This window comes from Caenorhabditis remanei, chromosome III (genome assembly GCF_010183535.1).
Source record: "Caenorhabditis remanei strain PX506 chromosome III, whole genome shotgun sequence".
NCBI lineage: Eukaryota > Metazoa > Nematoda > Chromadorea > Rhabditida > Rhabditidae > Caenorhabditis > Caenorhabditis remanei.
In genome coordinates, this window is record NC_071330.1 from 5131092 (window position 1) to 5154380 (window position 23289).

General features: G+C 38.3%; 2 protein-coding genes and 1 pseudogene across 3 annotated transcripts; 1 reads left to right on the plus strand and 2 right to left on the minus strand.

Moving 5' to 3' along the window:
• Nucleotides 1–890: 890 nt before the first annotated feature.
• On the plus strand, nt 891–8046 carry GCK72_009164 (uncharacterized protein; the record flags this gene model as incomplete). Its single annotated transcript, XM_053727243.1, has 9 exons — nt 891–963; nt 1718–2236; nt 3735–4074; nt 4822–4979; nt 5356–5777; nt 5851–6916; nt 7610–7713; nt 7875–7988; nt 8035–8046. 9 exons carry the CDS (start codon nt 891–893, stop codon nt 8044–8046), a joined length of 2808 nt encoding a protein of 935 aa, XP_053586820.1.
• On the minus strand, nt 6703–19505 carry GCK72_009165 (annotated as a pseudogene). The gene is made up of 5 exons: nt 19412–19505; nt 15277–15717; nt 14694–14828; nt 9557–9684; nt 6703–6951 (listed from the first exon to the last, which is right to left on the minus strand). Coding segments are annotated over exons 1-5 (1047 nt in total).
• A 1086-nt stretch (nt 19506–20591) lies between these two features.
• GCK72_009166 (uncharacterized protein) lies at nt 20592–20967 on the minus strand (the record flags this gene model as incomplete). The annotated part of the gene is made up of 2 exons (XM_003103193.2): nt 20592–20760; nt 20807–20967. The coding sequence occupies 2 exons, from the start codon at nt 20965–20967 to the stop codon at nt 20592–20594; spliced, it is 330 nt and encodes a 109-aa protein (XP_003103241.2).
• Nucleotides 20968–23289: the final 2322 nt, after the last annotated feature.

Here is a 23289-nt window from a genome sequence, read left to right on the forward strand (position 1 = left end):
TTGGCACCGTTCACGGTGATTTTGCAGCAATTTCATGTGATTCCACACAAATATCCTCGGAAATTGAAAGTTCCAAAAATCGGAAATTTTCCGACGGAAAAAAGTTCACTAAAAATGTCGGAAATTTCGGAATTTCCATAGTTGTCAAGGCCCGGTAGAAAATTTTCAAGGCCCGAGCCGGCCCGAAGACCCGGCTTCAAAAAATGATCCTTTTTCCCTAAAATTTTTTTTGAAATTTTTTCAATTTTTCATCAAAAATGTGAACATTTTTTATGCTTTCTCAGAATTTCTTCTAGTTCTGAGTTATAGTCGAAAATTTGACTTTTTCGCGAAAAAAAAAATCAAAAATTCGAAAAAAAAATTTGAATTTTTGAATTTGGCGGGAAATTTTCCGGGCCGGCCCGGGCCTTGACAACTATGAGAATTTCCGATTTCCGTTCCGCACATGCCTGGCCTGGCCCGTGACAAGTTTGCAAAAAAAGTAAACTTGTCTCCAGAATGACACACTTGTTATCGTAATTACCCCCTGTTGATGGCAAAGTGTCAGACACTGTTTTCTTATCATTCGTCTTCTTTTTCCCCATCAATATTATTATTCTTTTATACTTCTTTTCTCTAACTTCTCTCTCTCTCATAACTTTTCTTATCTATTCTCTCCGATCAACTGTGTCCTTTCTCCCACTTCCCACCTCCTTGTTCTCTAAAATTCCCAAATAATTCGAATATTCCTTTCCCCGCCCATCCAATGCTACCCCGTCTATTTCTCACTATTCTTCCTGTCTGCTCTCCCAATTTTTCTGGTGAAAAATCCACTCAAAATCATGGAAAATATGTCTGAAATTTTGTCATTTTTAGAATGAAATTTCCATTTTCAGAGACTTCTATTCGAAATGGACATCAGTGGGAAGCAGAATACGTTGTCCTTCTTCGGACATCAGCTCAAATTGGATTCGGAAGAAGAAAGTTAGTGAAAAATCCCAGTTTTTGAGTGGAAATTTGAATAAAAACGGTCTTTTTTCGACCAGAAAATGTTGAAAATTGGAAAATTGTAGATCAGTTTTCCATAAAGTTGAGCAATTTTGATTCCGAAATATTCATTTTGTAGCGAAAAAAGTGTCCGGATGTCTAGATGTCCAAACTCAAGATGGAAATCGTCTTTTGAATGAAAAATGTTGATTTTTCCATCAAATTTGATTATTTTTGATGAAATTTCATAATAAATTCCAGCTTTTCGATTGAAAATCCCAGTTTCTAAGCTAAAAATTCATCTGAAGAGACCTGATTTCTGTAATTTTTTGTCTTGAAGTTTAAAACGATGTTTTCTCATTTTTTAATGCCATAATCAGATTCTTGAGCTCGAAAGCTATTTGTCACCAAAAATTCCACTTTAATGTTCAAAAGCGTCCCTTCAAATCCAACCGAAACCTTACTATAATTTCAGTCGAAAAAGTTTTTATGAAAGTTCCTGCTTTCCGAATGAAAATCCCAGTTTCTGAGCTTAACATTTTTCTGAAAAAAACTGGATTTCGGTCATGTTCAGTTTTAAAGTTTAGAACGATGTTTTCCCATTTTTTAAACAAAAATCAGATTTTTGAGCTCTAGAACTATTAAAAACCTTTGCTTTGGCACGAAATTTAGCCATTTTGGTACGAAAATTCAACTTGTTAGCTTCAAATCGCCCCCATATAACCCACCCCATCACTCTCTATATTTTCAGTCGAAAAAGTGGTGAACCTAATCTCGAAACATGCGAATTTGGAAATTCTCGATTTCCGTGGCAACACAATCAGCGTCGACGCAGGAAAACGAATTGCCGAAGCTCTCAAAAAGAGGAAAGAACTGAGAGAATGTTTATGGAGTGATATGTTCACTGGACGACTCAAACACGAGATTCCCCTTGTTTTGGATTATTTCGGTGAAGCGTTGACGGCTTCTCGATGTCATTTGACGACGTTGGATCTGTCGGATAACGCGTTTGGCGCCGGATTAAGGGATTCACTTTTCAATTTTCTCCAGTCTCCAGCACTGTTTTCTCTCGAGAATCTGATTTTGAACAATAATGGACTCGGTTTGGCGGGAGAAACTGTCGGAGAGGCACTCTGTGAGTTGATTGCGACGTCGAGGAAGGAGGGAAGACCACTGAAATTGAAGAAATTCGTTTGTGGAAGGAATCGATTGGAAATTGTGTCGACGATTGCATTGACAAATGCATTCATTATGATGAAAACACTTGAAGGTACGGTATACGTCATACTTGCAACCGGGCCGAGTCCGGGCCGTGAGCGGGCCTTTGAATAACTCGCTTCAAAATGAAAATTAGGAGTTGATCAACCTGTCGAATTGTAGATCTCGGTGAGCTCTACTCAAATCTATTTTCAGTTTTACTGTAAGTTTAGTGAGAGCCGCAGTACAATCCATTAAGTGGCCGGGCCGTGATTCAAGGCCCGGCTGTTCACGGCCCGGCCACTAAATGGATTGTACTGCGGCTCTCACTGAACTCACAATGAAAATGAAAATAGATTTGAGTAGAGCTCACCGAGATCTACAATTCGACAGGTTGATCAACTCCTAATTTTCATTTTGAAGCGAGTTATTCAAAGGCCCGCTCACGGCCCGGACTCGGCCCGGTTGCAAGTATGGTATACGTGGTTTTTTGTCTGGAATTGGAGACTTTTATGTCGAAAAAATCGTCTTTTTTTGAAGAATTTAGGTTATTTTAAAGAAATTTAGGTAATTTTTTAGGAATTTAGGTCATAAAATTGTTTTTTAATGGTCTTCTATTATCGGAATAAAAAAGTTCCGACATTTTTTACCGAAAGTGTTTTCCCTGAAATTGCAGACTTTTCATTCATATATGTATTTACTAGCGATTATGGGAGAATCTGAATCAGGAAAAGTGAAATTGAATGCTATAGAAGATTCTGACGTCTCTTAGAATTCTTATAATGTATTTGACGTCTTCTAGGTACACTTGCGACATAGTAATACAAATTTATTGCAAAAAAGCCTGAATTTTGATAATTTTTTATCATGGCACGCTTTTTACTACCGCGCTCTACCGAAACCATAGAAATTTGTGTGCGAAATTAAGAAACGCAGAGAAAAATAGACATTTTTCAAGGGCATTTCGGTGAAGCGCAGTTGTAAGAACAGTGCCGTGGTAATAGACGCTTCGGAATACTTAAATTGATGTCTAGGGTTTGTTTTGCCTTGTCTGTAACGCTTTCAAGATTTTTTGTAGACTTGAGAGCTTCAAAATCGCTTCAGAAGATATCTGATTCTGTCTGAATTCCCTCTGAACCTTGTAGTCTAAACGTCAGAAATAATTCGGAAAAGAATTTAAATTTGCCGAAAGCCTCTGGATATTCGGGGAGTTTTGACATCTTCTGGCTCTTATCGAGTCTCCAGAAGACGTCGGATTCGCTTTTTCTGAAAAATTAGAAATTTTCCGGTTTTTAAGCGTACTGGACTATTTTTGACTATTCGGAAGACTCGAAAATCCACTGTTCGCAGCTGCTCACAAATACCTCAAAAACAACATTTTCAACGGAAAAGCCAATTTTAGACATTTTTCATCTAAAAATTGTCAAAAAAGCAAAATTTTCAACCGATTTTCAGATATTTTCCACACAAAAGTCGATAAAAACCACGATTTTCGGCCAATTTTTAACATTTTCCACCTAAAAACAACATTTTCAACAAAAACGGTTTCATTTCAATCAATTATTTTCCAGAAATTCGTCTTCCACAAAACGGAATCGGCGGTGAAGCGATCAAAGCACTCGCTCAGGCGTTCGCAGCGAATCCGAATCTTCGAGTGATTGATATAAACGATAACTTCGTCTGCCCAGAAGGAGCTCTCGAACTGGCTGAAGTCCTTCCAGAACTTCATCATATTCAAGTTTTGGATCTCGGAGATTGTGTCTGTGATGATCCTGGAGTTGTGGCGATTCTCTCGGGTCTCGATAGAAGACGTGATTGTCTTCAGAAAGTTGTGTTAAGTGGAAATAATATCACGTCGGATGTCATTGATGCTATCGGAGATTTCTTCAATTCCGCCAGAATGTCTCATGTGTAAGGAAAATCGATAATTAAAAATTCAGAAAATTCACATTAATTCTTGCTGTTTTTTGTTGAAAGTCAATTTTTACACTCAAAACTGCTGAAAAGTGACAAAATCCTTGAAAATCTCATTTTGACACGGTTTACCTGAACATTATGTTTCAGAATTACACAAATAGCCGTGACTTTGTTCTAGTCTGGAATTTTTAAAATTTTTTGGAATTTTTCTAAAATTTTTGCAGAGAAGTTTTATCGAAATATGCTAGAAAAGTTTGAAACTGATTTTACCAAGAAAAATGAGAATCATGCATTTCGCTGAGAATATATGATTTTCCTTTCACAAATTCAGATACATCACACAATTCTTGATGTTTTCTGCTGAAAATTGATTTTTTTGGCACTCAAAAGTGCTAAAACTTGAAACCCTCATTTTGACACGGATTACTCAAAAATTATGCTTCAGAATCACATAAATAGTCTTGGCGTCGTGTTTCGGAACTTTTAGATCTCAAAACTCACCAATTTCAGTCTATTTTCACCTGAAACTTTCTCGGAAAATCCGATAAAATAACAACGACACTCCGATATTCCGCCTGGCGCGTGTTGTTTAGCGTAAATCCACGAATGAAAATTTTGGAGCGAAATTCGTGAATTTGAAAGTTTCTCTCGAATTTTTCTGGTTTTTTCAGAAATTTCAAACTGATTTTTCAAGAAATATCGTTTTCAAAGCCTATTCACTAAAAGACCAAATTTTTGCAGCCACGTAGACATATCATTCAACATGTTTGGTGAGGATTTCGATTCAGCAAAAGCGAGACACGGAAGAGGAAATATTGACTTTGGAAGACGTGGAGACGACGAGTTGTTGTCTTCAGATGGAGAGGAACAAGGGGCGGAGGATGCCAGTATGGAAGAGGGTGAGTGATATGAGAGTCTCAGGGAGATTTTAGAGAAAATGGATGAAAAATTGAAATATTTTAGACGATTTTAATGTGAAAATAGCGGAAATTTTTCAGGAAAATTGAACAAAATTTTCCAAATTTTCAACCTAATTTCCCTAATTTTGAAACTAATTTCTTGAATTTTGAGCCCAATTTCTTTAATTTTGAGCATAATTTCCTCAATTTTGAGCCTAAATTCCCAAATTTTGAGCCAAATTTCCCTAATTTTGAGCCAAATTTCACAAATTTTGAGCCAAATTTCCCTAATGTTGAGCCAAATTTCCCTAATTTTGAGCCAAATTTCCCTAATTTTGAGCCAAATTTCCCAAATTATTCTCAAAATGATTTTCAGGTCAATTTTCTGATGTTCTCAACACTTCTGGCAACACAGTAATCGAGCGATCACCAGCAGACGCTGTTCTCGCCGAAAACATGATGAATGAAATGTTGACACGTGGATTCGGATGCTTCAAAATCTCGGATTCCGATCAATCAGCACCAAACGGAGGTCTCGTCACATTCCTCGACAAATCGCTGAAATTGGATACGGCTGAAAGTGCGGAACAAGTGGTCAAACTGATCAACTCGGCGAAAACAATGAAAGCGTTGGAATTACGTGGAAATACACTTGGAATTGCGGCGGGAAATGTGATTGCGAAGGCACTGGAGAAACATCCGGAACTTGAACGATGTCTTTGGAGCGATCTGTTCACCGGAAGACTTAAAAATGAGATTCCACCGATTTTGGAGGCGTTAGGAAAGGCCATGATTAAGGTTTGGTCGATTTTCAGCAATATTTTTGATATTTCACTTATAATTTCAACATTCACTTCCTTCATTTCTTCAGGCTGGCTGCAAAATTCGCGAACTCGACCTCTCCGACAACGCATTCGGACCGATTGGAGCAGATGCTCTTAAGGAATTCCTCGAATCTCCATCTGCCTACACACTGGAAGTTCTGAAATTGAATAATAATGGATTGGGTGTTGGTGGAAAACAAATTGCCAAATCTCTGACTGAATGTCTCCGTAAATCGATTGCAGTCGGTGGAGAGAATCGTCTTCGATTGAAGACTTTCGTCGCCGGAAGAAATCGATTGGAGAATCCGGGAGCTCATGCGTTGGCTGCGACTTTCAAGTCTCTTGAGACAGTCGAATGGTTTGATGTCCGTCAAAATGGAATCCATGAAGAGGGAATCCGTGCTCTGGTCACTGCTCTGAAACACAATAGAAACCTGCGTCATCTGTGGCTTGAAGACAATACAGTACTACCGAAAGGAGCGAAAGCGCTGGCGAGAGCTCTTGAATCATGGCCGAAACTCGAGGTTTTGAATCTCTCGGATTGTCTTCTTCGTGACGCCGGATGCAATTATGTCATCGATCATCTGAATCCTCAGCTTCATCGTCATCTGAAACACGTCTATTTGTGTGGAAATGAGTTGACACCTCCCGTGGCGAAACTTCTGATTCAGAAGTGGATTCAGAAGTTTGATGGATTCACACCGAAACCCACTCTCCATATTCACACGAATTCATTCGGTGACGAGTTCGATGAGGTCGCTGCGATGGCTCCGGATAATGTGAATGTTGGAGATGTCGACGATGATTTGGGAAGTTTGGACGGCGATCAGGAGGAGTACAATAGCAAATCGTCGGATTCAGATGACGCCGATTTGGATTCTGATGGAGATGACGTTGTGTCAGATGATGACGACGACGATGATGATGATGGTGTTCAAGTCATTGAAACAATCGATCATCTGAAGCAAGCGATGGATCGTATCGATCAGTTGGATATCGATTTTGAGAGCAGATTCCAGGAAGACACCGCCCGTGTCATTCTTCAACTTTCCGCTCCTTTGAAGAGTTGTGGAATGAGTTTGCAGGCGTTTGGGAGAGCTGTTGAAGTGGCGGGTGAGTTTTGTTTTAGAAGAGCAGATGTCGATTTTCTGAAAAGCGATTTTTTGTATAACCGTATATTAAATTCAAAAACAATTAAATGTTTCGACTGATTCCTGAAATCGGAAACTTAAAAAATCAGAATCCGGAGCCGGAATGAGATTTTTCATTTTCCGGAATCCAGAATCGGGAACAGGAATCAAAAAACCCGGAATTCCGGACAACTATGATCCATATCCAACATATCGAAAAGATTCAAAAAATTTGTTTTATTCGTTCTCCAATTACAGATGTAATTAATGACATGCATTGATTAATTCCATTTCTAATAGTTGTCGATCGATTCTTCTGTTCGATATTCTCCTCAGGAACACCAATTTCTGAGGAATTGGCAGTGATCGTTTATCCATTCAGACAACGAATCGAATGTATCTGATGCATCTGAATGAATCCCTGACATATCCCTCAGGACGTTGTAAAGTACTACTCACTGAGGGATAGGACAATCACAGTAACCAGTGTCGCTTATAAGGGTACACCTTCTCATCCGTCCGACATCTCACGGGTTCCGCCATCCGCCATATGACGCGTGGGAATAGAGGCAGGGCATGCTTAACTAGCCATAGGTTACTGTAGATTTTCGTGGTGGGGCCAGCGATCTAGGAACTGTGAAAAGCAGAAATCCTCTCAACATTTTTCTTATTTCAGAAAACATTGTGAAACGAGTGGAAGCGGTGAAGCGCAACCCGATTCCAGCCACCACTCAACTCATCAACAACATTGTGGCACAGTGCCAAGGAACTGGTGTCAAGGTAGGGTTACTGTTTCGAAACGGAACCGCAATTCAATCGATTAGTAGGGGAATTTGTTCACTTTTAGAAATGAATGAGTTTCGAAACTGGACGTTACAGAACCATCCCATTCCGCAACTTTTCTAGATTTTCCACATTTCTAACCAATCAAATAGTTGCAGGCCGAGTCGGATTGGGGATACAATGCGGACACCCAAGTGATCTCTCGTCTGCTTGCGGAACTCGTGAAGCGTGGACACTTTGAGCACGAAAAGCCACTCATTGAGAGATTCTTTGTGAGTTTTTTTCAGTTTCAGATTAATCTAATTCTGATATTTTCAGCCCTCGAAGTGAAGCAATGAATCGACGAACACTCTTCTCTAATTTTTAATTGACTTTTTTGTAAAATTTATAATATTTTCCTTGTCTTAATTTTTATAATCATTTCTTCAAATTTCCCACCCCCACCTATTTCGTTCTAATGACCCGTTTTATATTTTGACGACCCGCTCCCCCAGTTTCAAATCTCGTTCTCAAATGTGTTCTCTATAGTGTTTTTACGTGTAAATTAAGGTTTTCATTCAGATTTCTTAAATGAGCAAAATAGGACTTCATTCAGATCCAGACCGGCAATTTAATAAGATGTGAAGCGAAGGCAACCTTGAAGTGTCGAACCATAATAGTTTTTGATAAACATCATCAAATTTGCATGTGAACGCAGGAGGATGAAGCAATGAGAGACCAAATCGATAAATTTGAATACTTTTAAAAAACTAGAAGTATACATATGAGGCTCACAAGGGAACCTTTTAAGTGGTACCTAATGCCATCAAAAACGACCTATACAGGGTGAAAGAGCATGTTTCAAAACCTATAAATCAACTTTCAAAAGTTGCTTACGTGACCTGTAAGTGGCTGAAATTGCCATCTGAAAATTGACCATTTTTACCATTGATTTGCTGCATTTCGCCCTCTCGCCTCCTCCAAATCCTATCACGTTTGTAATAAACTGCGGCGGCACTTTAAAAACGTGTTCGAGTGGCGCAGGTGGTTAGCGTCTACGCGGAGGAAAATTTTGGGCTGGTTCGACCCCTTCGCCATTTTTTCTTTTTTTTTGTGTGATTTCTTTTTTTCCAGTTTTTTTCATTGGTTTTTGGAAGCTATCATAAAAGTCTTTTTTGTACCACCATCAACGTGATACCCTTCTGAATCCCTTTCAATTGGTGATTATAAGAGAGATCTGCCGGTTGACAGATGGAGGTGCCGCCAAACTTTTATGATAGCTTCCAAAAACCAATGAAAAAAACTGGAAAAAAAGAAATCACACAAAAAAAAAGAAAAAATGGCGAAGGGGTCGAACCAGCCCAAAATTTTCCTCCGCGTAGACGCTAACCACCTGCGCCACTCGAACACGTTTTTAAAGTGCCGCCGCAGTTTATTACAAACGTGATAGGATTTGGAGGAGGCGAGAGGGCGAAATGCAGCAAATCAATGGTAAAAATGGTCAATTTTCAGATGGCAATTTCAGACACTTACAGGTCACGTAAGCAACTTTTGAAAGTTGATTTATAGGTTTTGAAACATGCTCTTTCACCCTGTATAGGTCGTTTTTGATGGCATTAGGTACCACTTAAAAGGTTCCCTTGTCAAACATTTATCGTCTGTTATTCTGAATCACTGAGCATATCATAATAAGTTCAAATAATAATTTAGTCCAAGACGGAGACCATAATCATGTTTCCGGCATAAATGGTTCCAAATAAATTGTTCTCGCACGAAACAGCTTTCTGTTTCGAGGAAAAACGGATTACAAGTATTTTCTGAAATTTTCTCTTTTTCAAATGGGATTCAAATTGAAAGAAACCTGAGTTTGTCCGATGAAAATGTGTGCCCAGGAGTAATCACAATCGTTCACCAACTCATCTATTTCCTCATACTTGAAATTAAGTGGAAGATTACTAACAGAAAGAACAGGTCCCATTTCATAAGTTGCTGAAATGAGTTTTGCTTTTTTTTCAAATTCGAATTCAACTAACCAGCTTCTTTGAAAGAAGTAATAGTCGAGTATATCCCGAACGAATTGATAAAAACTGTTATTCCATTAATAACCGTCACAATATGGAAGAACTTTTCAGAGCTAATTTGTATCATCACGACGCCAAGAACTCATCACAATATCAGTATAACAAGATTGAGTGCAATTGACAGATCAAACTGAAAATTGTCGACGAGCTTCTAAAAACTATTACAAAAATGTGGACTACCACGGGTCCTAAAACGGAAAATGTTTTCTCATACACAGTCTCCCACGCAACGAAAAAGAACTGCAAAAAACGTGAAGCCGATTTTTTCACGTTTTAATTCAATTCTTTCATTTTTTGCACTGAAAATCCAGTATTTTTTAGGTTTTCAGATGTCGCGATGGATGAAAAAAGGTCCCATCCATCAGATTTGTGGAAAATTGAATTCTCTATCTAATGAGCCAGAAAGCGTAAATTTTTGTAAGTAATTGATTTTTTTGATACAGAAAAACAGATTTTCGGCCCATAATCCAAGGGTACATCGAAAAAGGGTACATCGTTGACCGCCGAGTGTAGATTCCCTTTTCATGAAGAGAACACGACCTATGTTCGAAAAACAATTTCTATTTATAGATATCGGTGAGTTTAGTGGTTTAGAAGAGAACAGCTATACCTGTTCTGATTCCATGAAATACAGAAAACTGTGAATTGCTCAGACATTCCGTCACACTTCCCCAAAATTATCAAATCAAATCCCCACAATAATTTCAGTGGAACATTCTCCGTATCTGATTTTCAACGTGGTCCGCCTGGCTCAAAGTGTACTCATGGACAGACAGGACAAGGATTGTGCATTGCTCCTCCGAGATCTGAAATGGAGACAGGTGGTGCGACTGGAAGTGGACAAGAAAGCAAGGAAAGTAATATTGGTGTTGTGAACTCGATGGTTTCGTGGCTTTTTATCGCATTGACAGTTGTCTTTCTCAAATAATGTGCAATAAAGAATTAATTTTTTTTCAATTTTAAGGTTTCAATGTTAACAATGAATTACAGACTTGAAAAATGCTTCACTAGTTCTTCTGTTCTGGGAACTGACGCAAACATCTCTCACCTACTTTTTTCTTTCTCGATTGGTGGGCGGGGCTTAAATTCAAGTCGATGCTTCGCGCTGCAGACAATCAGGTATCCATTAATTTATTTGGACCATACAGAATATCATTCTCACAATTTATAAGAAACAGCGCGAGAGGCGCACCAGCCAGCTGGTATTCAACATAATGAAACATTTGAAAAGAAAACATACATACATGGGTATTAGATTTGAAACTGGGAATCGGAAAAATATACTAAACCTATACCGGGGGGTTTAAAACAACTGGGTGTTTGTTGGCGAGAGTGATTAGAAAATAGAGACAAGAAAATAATAATAGAATAAATAAATATCAAGTCAAAAATAAATTAGCGAAGAATCGTCGTGCTGCTGATTACCTGCAGTGCCTGAAAAACATAAATTGAGATTATAAAAACCCTGGATAACAAAAAACATTCATTCCTCAGCTTGCGGTTGATCATGAGTCTATTCACGCTTCTTACAACTGCGGTCTACCGAAATTCAGAGTTGAAATTATCACATGGAAGAGACAAGTTCTTATCCGGAAGTCGGAAATCAGAATTCCATGCAACTCTGGTCTACACTTCATTGGTTCCGCAAGTAAAAGGAAAATCATTGGTGTCAATTTTTAAAATTCATCCGTACGGTGAAAGGAGAGCAGGTCGGCGGAAGTTGTTGTCCAAACCAGTGTGGTTTCGAAACAAATGTTGTTTTGAACCACGTCTGATCTAAAATAGGTCGGTTCTAAACCGTCCTGATTTCAAACGATACCGTACCGTGATGACAGTTCTTGGGCATTCGCCATGAGGTTGCTGATGAGGAGAGTCGTGTGTTGAACCTCTTCTCGCAATTACTTGGTGTTGTTATCTGAAAATTTATAGTTGAACATGCCTGTCTGGGTGTGAGCAAATCCAGATATATTCTTTTTCTGCCAGCCGGTTCTCGTTTCTTAACCGGATGTTACGCGCCCGTATCTACACACGAGGGGGCATTTTTAAGGGGCATTTTTAGGGGGCATAGCGGTGGACTGGATGACTCCCACCTCGAATACAAAACACATTTGCACTCGGTGGGAATCGATCCAAGAACCTTTCGATTCAAATCCATCCACGTTAACCACTTCTCCAAGCGGCCACATTTAGAAAGAAAATTTTTGCTCAAAATAACTTGGCTCCGGGACATTTCGCAGCTAGACGTTTCGCAGCCGAGACATTTCGCAGCCAGACGTTTCGCACCCAGACGTTTCGCAGCCAGACGTTTCGCAGCCGAGACGTTTCGCAGCCAGACGTTTCGCAGCCGTGCGCTCCACAGCCTCAAGTGGACCGTTTTTTCAGTGATAACTTGACTTTTTCAGATAGTTAATTGTTTGAGAAGTTATATAGAACATTTTTTGTGATTTTGAATAAGGGGACCACGAGAAATTTTGCCCAAAAAAACCACAAAAAAAAACTTTTGTTGAAAAATTTGAAAAAATAGGCTTTTCTCGTAGAAGTAGTGGTTTTCGTCATTTTCTGAAACTAAACTTTCTATTTGTACGGCTAGTTCTACGAGAAAAACCTATTTTTTCAAATTTTTCAACAAAAGTTTTTTTTGTGGTTTGTTTGGGCAAAATTTCTCGTGGTCCCCTTATTCAAAATCACAAAAAATGTTCTATATAACTTCTCAAACAATTAATTATCTGAAAAAGTCAAGTTATCACTGAAAAAACGGTCCACTTGAGGCTGTGGAGCTCACGGCTGCGAAACGTCTCGGCTGCGAAACGTCTGGCTGCGAAACGTCTGGGTGCGAAACGTCTGGCTGCGAAATGTCTCGGCTGCGAAACGTCTAGCTGCGAAATGTCCCGGAGCCAATAACTTCACGTCAATTTCGTTTTTAACACTCACACTTGAATAGCGCATTTTTGTGCATTTCACGCGATGAAAACGAGGGTTGCTCTTGTTTTGTTTTTTCTATTGTCGAATTAAGAAATAGATACTTGCCTGTTGCGAACTCGGAATATCAAGTTAATCACTATTTCCAGGACGCTGAGCATAGGGGCGGGGCGAGAGCAAGCTCCAGGGTGTCCTGTTTTAAGGTAATCACTATTTCCAGGACGCTGAGCATAGGGGCGGGGCGAGAGCAAGCTCCAGGGTGTCCTGTTTTAAGGTAATCACTATTTCCAGGACGCTGAGCATAGGGGCGGGGCGAGAGCAAGCTCCAGGGTGTCCTGTTTTAAGGTAATCACTATTTCCAGGACGCTGAGCATAGGGGCGGGGCGAGAGCAAGCTCCAGGGTGTCCTGTTTTAAGGTAATCACTATTTCCAGGACGCTGAGCATAGGGGCGGGGCGAGAGCAAGCTCCAGGGTGTCCTGTTTTAAGGTAATCACTATTTCCAGGACGCTGAGCATAGGGGCGGGGCGAGAGCAAGCTCCAGGGTGTCCTGTTTTAAGGTAATCACTATTTCCAGGACGCTGAGCATAGGGGCGGGGCGAGAGCAAGCTCCAGGGTGTCCTGTTTTAAGGTAATCACTATTTCCAGGACGCTGAGCATAGGGGCGGGGCGAGAGCAAGCTCCAGGGTGTCCTGTTTTAAGGTAATCACTATTTCCAGGACGCTGAGCATAGGGGCGGGGCGAGAGCAAGCTCCAGGGTGTCCTGTTTTAAGGTAATCACTATTTCCAGGACGCTGAGCATAGGGGCGGGGCGAGAGCAAGCTCCAGGGTGTCCTGTTTCAAGGTAATCACTATTTCCAGGACGCTGAGCATAGGGGCGGGGCGAGAGCAAGCTCCAGGGTGTCCTGTTTTAAGGTAATCACTATTTCCAGGACGCTGAGCATAGGGGCGGGGCGAGAGCAAGCTCCAGGGTGTCCTGTTTTAAGGTAATCACTATTTCCAGGACGCTGAGCATAGGGGCGGGGCGAGAGCAAGCTCCAGGGTGTCCTGTTTTAAGGTAATCACTACTTCCAGGACGCTGAGCATAGGGGCGGGGCGAGAGCAAGCTCCAGGGTGTCCTGTTTTAAGGTAATCACTACTTCCAGGACGCTGAGCATAGGGGCGGGGCGAGAGCAAGCTCCAGGGTGTCCTGTTTTAAAGACCTACTAACAAAGAAAGCATGTATCGTTTAATACATTTCTTGCGATTTAATTCTATTCACGAATGAAATGTTGCCTTTTTTATTTCATGAAGCTTGATAAAGTTGCAATTGTGAATAGAACAATTTTCTTCGTGAGTAGACTCATTACGAACATTCGAGACTTCAAAAAATTAAACTAGTTTATTCATGATACATTTATGCGGATATGATGAACCGTATCAATTTTGGATGCTTATAAAATTGATGAGGGCTACAACATACAGTGTCGAGCAGTAGAGAGTAGCTTTTTATTCTCCTCTTCAAACAAGTTAATCAATTTATTCGTCTTCTAAAGAGCTACTAAAAGAGCTATCGATTCGGTTGTTCCCCTTTCGAAAAAGTAATAAAGAAATAAAGAAATGAAAAAATGTCAAATTTGTTCATAATTCAACAAAAGAAAAATGACATTAGCCAAAAAGACGTGAGGTTCTCCGCGTGAATAATAATATCCACGGGAAATCAGCCTAAAAATTCAATGCCCCCTTGTGTGTATATACTAGTATATCCGGATGTTTGGGAACTGAGCTATTATTTAAAAACGTGTCGGTTTCTAAACATCCCGGACCCACTTTCCTATTGAATTTGTGGTGTATACTAACACGATACGCTTCTTACAACCGCGCTCTACTGAGACCAAAGAAAATTGTATGCGAAATTGAGAGACTCAGAGAAAAAGAAACATTTTTCAAGGGTATTTCGGTGGAGCGTAGTTGTAAGAACTGTGCCGAGCTAGTTTGACCTGAGAATAAAAGTAACTTACTCTCATCAACACTTTCCAACATTGAGTTCCCCTCATCCTTCCTTTTCTTCTTTTTCTTCATTTTCTTTTTTGATTTTTCCGAATCGTCTTCTGTTTCATTCTCACTGGACGTTGGAATGAGCATATTCAGTTGCCCTGCAATATTTACATTTATAAGATACAATAACTTTTCTCGGATCGTAGAAATACAGTACCGCTAAAAAGGTAAGTTTGATAGCGTATTTCGATGTCACCTGAATGTCCAATGAATTTAATTTTGTATGGGCTAAACAGAGCAAAAATAGCACATCATTTTTGTAGTTGACCTTTTTTTTGTGCGGACACTACCATGAAAATTACAGATTGTCAAAGTGAAAATCTCTTAAATTTCGCTAACTGGAATAAGTCAGTTTCAGGGAGAAATGGCTTTGATGACCTGTAACTTTCATGGTAGTGTCCCTACAGAATAATTGCCAACTACAAAAATTATGTGCTATGCTTGCTCTGTTCAGCCCTTACAATATCAAATTTGTCGGACAATCAGATTACACCGAAATATACTGTCAAAGTTGATAATCTTTTAACCGGTACTGTATAAACCCACTTTTCAGTTGAATCTTTAGTTCTTCGTTATCTCCTTCATAATTTGGGTGACTTTCTCGGACGAGTCGAAGAAGAGTTTCATTTTCATCATATATTAATTTCTCGTTGATTTCGACAAATGTTCCTTCTTTGTTCCCAACTTCCTTGTCCATCACTTCATGGGAACTCCAGACATACCAGTGATGACCTTTTCCTTTCCACTTGCAATCCTTCTCTTTGCATCGAAATAAAGTGATCATTTTCATTTCCTCACGATCCTTAAAAATGTTTTTTCTGATTCCATCCGAACAAACCATCTTCCAAATTTTATCGTCTTCATTGAGGTTCCGTCGGAAGAAAATCACGAGTCCTCCAGGGATAAACGTTACCACTGCTTGCTTGCTTTCGTGTATAATTTTCTGAACAAAACTGACGAATTTTTCCTCAATTTTTTTCAGGGTTTCTGTAAGAAAAAATATTAAAGAACATTTACGCCTTACGAGATTGTCTAACCAAAATATCAACTTAAAACCTGAAAAAAACTTTCTTCAAAAAGCTAGCATTGCTCGTCAAAAATCTAACACAAACCGGATTTTCATCAAGTCTCACATTCAGAAGCTATTATTTTCTGCCGTCCAACTGACAAAGTTCTTTGGAAAAACCGTGCCTAGTCGAGTTATTAATCAAATTATTTTTATTTATAATTAGCATTCAATTTTTTTACAAAGGAAGTACTGAAGCATTAAGGTTTGCCTTTTTCAGTTGAAATCGTCCAACTTTGAAACTGTGTCATAGTAATACTTATTGTCCCATCAAGTAGATGTTTAATGAACTATACAGATTAAAAAAAATCATCATTTTTGTAGTTGACAACTTTTTTGTACGGACTCCCTAGAGAGTTATGTATCGTTAAATAATGTTTCCCTCAAATCGTCGCAGTGCAAAACACGATTATTGAGCTGTCTTCTAAAAATGACCATAACTCTCTGGGAAGTGTCCGTACAAAAAAGTTGTCAACTACAAAAATGAAGCTCTTCTTTTGATCTCTACAATTCATTAAATATCTACTTGATGGGACAATTAGTTTTACTATGACACAGTTTCAAAGTTGGACGATTTCAACTGAAAAAGGCAAACCTTAATATACTTTTGAGCGGTACTGTATATGACTGACCGAGTTGAATTTTTTCTATAAATTTGACCGTATAGGTAATTTGGGCCTAGAAGATTCGAAACTCCAATAAAAATCTGATAAATGCTCACATGAACTGAGTTTTGACCCCTCTAACGAAGACTATTCGGTGAATTGAAAATTCACGTGAAAAGCTTAACCGTATGGAAAAATAAAAATACCAAAATTACGAGTTTTTGAATGTTGTATGCACAATTTTTTCTCAAAATATTTGAAATTTTTGACCAAACGAATTAAGGCGTTTCGTCTGTGATCTACTAATAAAACAAAAAAACTTCCTCTTCATTCCATCCACCATTTCTTGTACTTCCTCCTTTTGTTTCATTTCACACTCATGATGTTTTGAAACATCTTTATGAAATTTCTCAAGTTTTTCCAGCTCAATTCTCTGTTCTTTTGTCAGAATACACGAGAAGTCATTTCTGTGTCGGAACAGAGTGTGAGCCGAACCACATCGACCCGAATTGTGGAGAATTGTTATCTGGAATAAAAACTATATTTCACTGAATTTATGGGGGGTTATGCTTACTTTCAGATTCTTCCAATTAATCGATCCGAAACGCATTTCTAGTAGATTATCTGCAAAGTTGAAATTAAACTGCATTTATTATTTTGGGGAGGCGGAAGAAACATTTAAGTGGTTTGAGTTGAAAAAATTGTCAAAGATACCGTAAAAACTGTATTATAACAACACCTGTAACAGAACGGCACCCGACCTACATATACTCAGAATTCATGAATATGATGATACCGGTATTTTTTCCTGGTTCTGATTAGAATCAGCGTATTTAGTAACCTCTAGGGTAGCGATGATTATGAGTTTCTAGAATCTCGAAGTCTCTCTGGGAGACAGTTTAAAAAATATAACGGCATGACGTTTTTACGGTAACTTTATTTTGCATATTCACGTCAGAAAAAATGAACCAAAATTACAATAAACACTAGAAAAATCCCTTATAGCTATATGAGACGTAAAATGTGGCTCAATAACTAAAAAAAAACGATTTCATGCAATTTCTGAAATGGTTTCTTAAATCTGATTAGGGCCATTGCGGTCCATTAACTCACTACAGTAAACTGAAGAAGCGGAAACGTTTTTTTCTGAGAAATTCTAAGAGGCCAAAAAATTGAAAATTTCTCAGCGAGACCTTTGCAAATATATATATATATATGTCGTTGTAACACAGACTTTACGGTAACCTAAACTTTACACATTGCACAACTACATCTTTAAGACGAACCATCTGAAAACATGTCTTAGAACTATCTCTCCCTTTTGGGCCAATAAATTAACAACAAATTGAATACAGTCATTAAATTTTCACAAAAATTCCTTAAATCATTTCTTTTTAAGCAGAATCACCGCAAAAATGAAGAGACGACTGACAAAGCTATATAAAATGTAATCGTTTGCCAGTCGTTGCTCATAACTAGTTTCGAAAATGATCCGTTTGTCTGTGGTACTCACATGAATGTCAACATAATCAATTTGAGATGAAGCACTCAGTTTTGAGGCTTTTCGAAACATTTTGTGCAATATAGCGGAAAATGGGGGAACCACAAGAAATAGGGGGTAAGAGGAGGGGGATGGTGTGAGGTGTCAATTATTGTAATAATTGGTCAATTTTCAATTATAAGAAGATAAAATGAAATTTCGAAAATATCAAAACTGATATTTTTGATAATCAAACATTTTACTCACAAAAATATGTTTCAGCAAAAATTGTGATCTGAAATTAAGTGATTGCGAAATCGGATGATATCGATTGAAAAAGTTTTATCGTAACCGTTACATCTTCTATGGCTAATCGTGGCGAGACCCGTACGGACGCGACGTCGCGACTCCGCGGCGCGACGCCGCGGCGCGACGTCGGTTGCTCAGACTAATCGATTTAAAAAAATCAATAAAGTAAGTTTGTTGAATATTTAAAATTTTCACATTAAAATTTTTTTTGAAACTATAAATAAATATATATGCTGAGACACACAAATTTTCTCAAAATGATCACAAAAATTACCTAATTTCTTGTTTCTGTTACTTTTAAAGACATCAATCGTCTATTTTTCACTATCTTCATTATTATTTTGTTAAAATTATTACTACCGTAAAAATGTATTATAACGGTATGCCGTTATATTTTTCGACTGCTTTCCAGAGAAGGTTTGATGGTTTTTGAGACTCTTAAAAGTTCATCGAAACACTTTTCTAGAAAGTCTGTTTTCTACTGTAAATGCTATATTATTTATGCTGATTCTAATCAAACTTATGTAAAATGTCCAGGAGAATGTTAGGGAGGAATTTTGAGCATGTTGGAGGTACCGTTATAACACAGCTTTTACGGTATGTATATCTGCATTTTTAGCCATTTTCAATTGGATTTTACTGTCCCAGTGAAACGATTAGTTATGGTACAATATGCACTTCAAGACGAACTCACCTATTTGTACTGGGAATAGTGATCTGCATCGCAAAGGAAATTGAAGCAAATTCAGGATGAAATCAATTGGCCGAATGACGAAGAAGTACAGTATCTGATGAAAAGTATTGTTGAACCAACGGGAACATTAATTTACGAGACAATACAAAAGATTGACTTATCTGATAATAGGAAACAAATTGATTGCCCATCGAAGGAAACGGGTGTTCAGATAACACCTAACCTGAAATAAAAGTAAATTAGGCAAAGATTAAACCGGATATACTTTTCAACTTTGAAAAATTTGGAAAATTAGGTAAGGTTTTCGCATGTTTCAACAGCGAAATTTGCTCAAAATCCAGTTTTTGACTAAAATTCAAAATTCAATCAAAACGAAGGCGAGTCTCTGATTTTCAAAAAAAAATTTCAACAGAAAAATTGAATCCGCGTCGACCGGGCGGGCCGGTCCAATTTTTTCCAATTTTTTAGTTAACCTATCGTAATATTTTTAATCATAGGTATAGGCTGTTTTTTTCAGAAAAACTTACATACTGAAACTGCGATCTGTTGACTCTTCGACATCTCCACTCCATGTTTTCGCTGGTGCTGAACCAAATCTGAAATTTTTGATAGATTGTACATTAGTGTTGCTAAATGAGATGGGAATAAGGTAAAGAGATATTTACGATAGAGTTTCCAACAATAAATAGTCAGAAGCATTGTCTACATCAGTTTAAAAAAATTTTCGAGAAAAAAAACTTACGAAATAAAGAAAGAAGAAACTTTTGGACGCCTCGAAGGCAGAAAGGAGGAGAATACAAACATGAGGCGTGTTGGATATGAAAGAAGATTAATGGTTTTGGCAGGTGGTAAGATGAAAAAAGGGGAGGACAAAGAAAATATGAAAAAGGCGCTTGCAACTATGAAACAAATATGAAACTTTAACGAAATGTGAGACGAAGATTCAAATTAGAAGTGTGAAAAAATCAGTGCACTGAATTCAGTCATGGCTGTGATAGAATGACAAAAAGTCAGAAATACTGTCATTTACAAAAAAACGTTATAAATATACAACCTGAATTTACCAAAGAATAACTGGCTCTGTACAGTATAAGGAAACTCTTGTTGCTATATTTTATTATTTTGTTCCGAATCTTTTATGGGGTCAGAGATGGGGTCGTACAGGGTCAAAGAGTAGTGAGGATTCATCCATTAAAGCTATTTTTAGCAGCTTTATGATGATTATTTTCCGAGAACTACAGGTCAAAATACATATAATAAACAGAGCCGAGTAACTAACGAAGAAAGTACATTTTTATGTTGAGAAAAATTGTTCGAATGAAAGAAAGGACGAGAACCGACGGGTGAGCGCATGAAGATATTTGTGTAGGTGACGAATATTTGAGATAGAAAGTAAAATACTGGACACGCAGAATGTGTCCCTGACAGAGGAGTGACATTTAAAGATTCTTCAATAAATTTTATAAGTAAAAGTTATGTTGGAAAGAAAAACTAATTTTTCGTGTTCCCTGATAATTACTGAAACGAGAAATTGTGATGGTTGTCTGTGTGGCTGAAACTTGAATAATTACCATCGATGTATCAGCTTTCTGGTGTCTCCACAGTCTTTGCATTGAATAAAAATGAAAGCAATAAATAAAAATCAATAATTTTATTATGTGAACGTCTTGAAGATGTCATTAAATGAAACACAAGAAAAAGTCGAACTTAATAATTCTCCTGCTCGAATGAATAGTCTGGCCAAACGACCATTTGCACGAAGGGTCTAGTTCGATTAGTATCGTAAATAGATTCTTGAATAAAAGAAATTGTAGCAATGACTACGCCGTTTCTTCTGATATCAAATCCTCCAAAAATTGCCACTTCTTCCTTCGCGCTGAAAAATTTTCGAAATTTATATAAATTTAATTCAAGAAACTTACTTTAGCTTATTTATTCTGACAGTTTCCTTCGGTACCTTCATTACTTCAATCCCCTCAAACAAATGGTTTGGATTCTGGTTTTTCAAGTAGAAAATTCCCAATTTCAGACGTTGACACGCCTCTCCAACTTTCCATTTTTCAGTTTTTCCATAATAAAACATGGTTTGATATTAAACTTTTGGCATCGTTTGAGAAAAATAATCTCTTCTTTCTTCTTCCCAATTTTTCTCCATGTCGTGATATATTTATAAATGTGGGAGACTACCGGACGGTACCGTAAAAATACCGTAAAAACTGTATTTGAGGTGCATGCAATTCTATTGTTCAAAGGGTCCGTCGGAGTGCAACTCTATTAGAGGGGCAATTCAAATAGAGGGTGCACCTCTATTTTTCGTCAACGAATTCGCCCGACCTCGATAGCCAACTATCTTTTGAATTTGTTTGATTTCATTAGTTTTTTATGCCGAATTCATCGAACTTTTACGTAAAAAACGAAGAAAATCCTGAATTTTTATAGTAAACTACGTTTTTGACAACAAAAATGCTGAAATAGTAATGTGAAAGAACAGTTCGGAGTCAGTTAATGATGATATTAGAGAAAAGTGTAAACTGCTGGAGGGCACCTGTATTAGAGGGGTACCTCGATTAGAGAGTGCAACTCTATTGTTCAAAGGGTCCGTCGGAGAGCACTAGTATTAGAGGGCACTTCAAATTGAGGGGCACCTCAAATACAGTTTTTACGGTATTTGATAGAGGTGGTGTAGTCTTTGTGCATTTTAGAACAATTTTGGGTGTCCTTAGTAGAAGTTTGGCACAAATTTTTGAATGATTTTATCCGACGTTTCGGTCCTTAGACCATCATGTCATGAGATCATGTCCGCACGCCCAAACGTGATAGGATGGTTGAAATCATACCTGCGAAAATTCGGGACGGTTCCCGCCGGTTCGTTCGATCCGGAATCGAATTATTGAATTATTTTCATTAGAATTTTCAACAATATTTTTTTCTGAAAATTTTCCATAATCTGTCTTCAAATATATTTCTCAAAAACCCTTGAAACCTATGAAAAGTCAGTCTTGACAAGAAACTTCAACACCACGCAAGTCCTTTTTTTGGCGGAAACTTTTAGGATAAGACAAGAATGATCTGAGAAGATGTTCCTGAAAATTTTGAATTTCGCTCGACACTTTCAGCACTGATATTGTGTTGTCACTAAAAAAGCCAGCGTGAAGATCAAACTTTCGCTGAGTAAATTTCAGCAACACATTAATTTTGATGCAAAAGAAAACAAGTGATTCCATTCTCATTTCACGAAGGTCTGCGTCTCCAGTTATTGTCGGTAATTAGAAGGGACCCTAGGAGGGGTGGAAAAGGATGAGGACAAGGAAGGCGAGAGGGATTCAGGCACTCTTCATTTAGAGAGGAGGTCCCCTCTCTTCCTCTTTTTTCACCATGGAGACAGTGCACGCCTAATAGTAAGCCATTGACGCAGACAAAGGTGCGCACGCACACTCTCTCTTCCTTTCTCTCCTTTCTCTCTGACGAACCATTGAGCATAGTTGTTCTCTGTTTCCCCACATTTTATACATATTTTGTGCTATCCTGATAACTTGAAAATGAAATCGAGATCAGTTGAACGGTTCATCAGCAGCTTGGAAGATTTGGAAGTCCAACGTCGAGCTTTTGTAAGTTCTCGTGGTTTCTATATTTCAGGAAAATATAATTTTACCAGCTAAGTCTGACTCGCCTTGGGCGCGTTTTCTCGCAAATACACTACTAGAGTTCACGTGAAAACGTTTTTGACGTTAATTTGTAATTAAAAAAACAAACGTGCGAAGATTTTTGAACGGGGAATGAGGTTATTATTAATTTTCTCAGTGATCAGCGCATTTTCCAAAAGTCTATCACACAGTTTTGTCGGGAAAGGGATCGGTAACACGTGAGTTTTTGCCAGACTTGTCAAAAATCGGGCCGGCCCGGGCCGGGCCGAGATTTTTCTTGACCGGGCCGGGCCGGGCCGAAAGTTCTCTTGGCCCGGCCCGGCCCGGTCGGCCCGGATTCAAAAATGGGTACCCATTTTTACCAATTTTTTTTGTTAAAATTTTTCGAAAAAAAGAGTAAAAATGCTTAAATTATCATACATATTCAAATTTTGATTCAATTTTAAATGTTTATTCGAAAACTATACTTTTTTCAAAAAATTTCAAAAAATTTCCAAAAAAAAGTTGAAAAACAAAAAATGTTTTGAAAAATGTTTCAAAACGGGCCGAGCGGGCCGGGCCGGGCCGAGATTTTTCCTGATTTTGGCCCGGCCCGGCCCGGCCCGTGACAAGTCTGGTTTTTGCAGATTTTTCGGTTGGATATTTCTAGAATTATTTCTATTCAAAACATGAACTGAAAACATCTGTTTTTCGAATACACTCACAAGGGAAGTTCATGACGAGGCGAGTTGAACTTTTTCTAAAAATTGGGCCCTGTTACT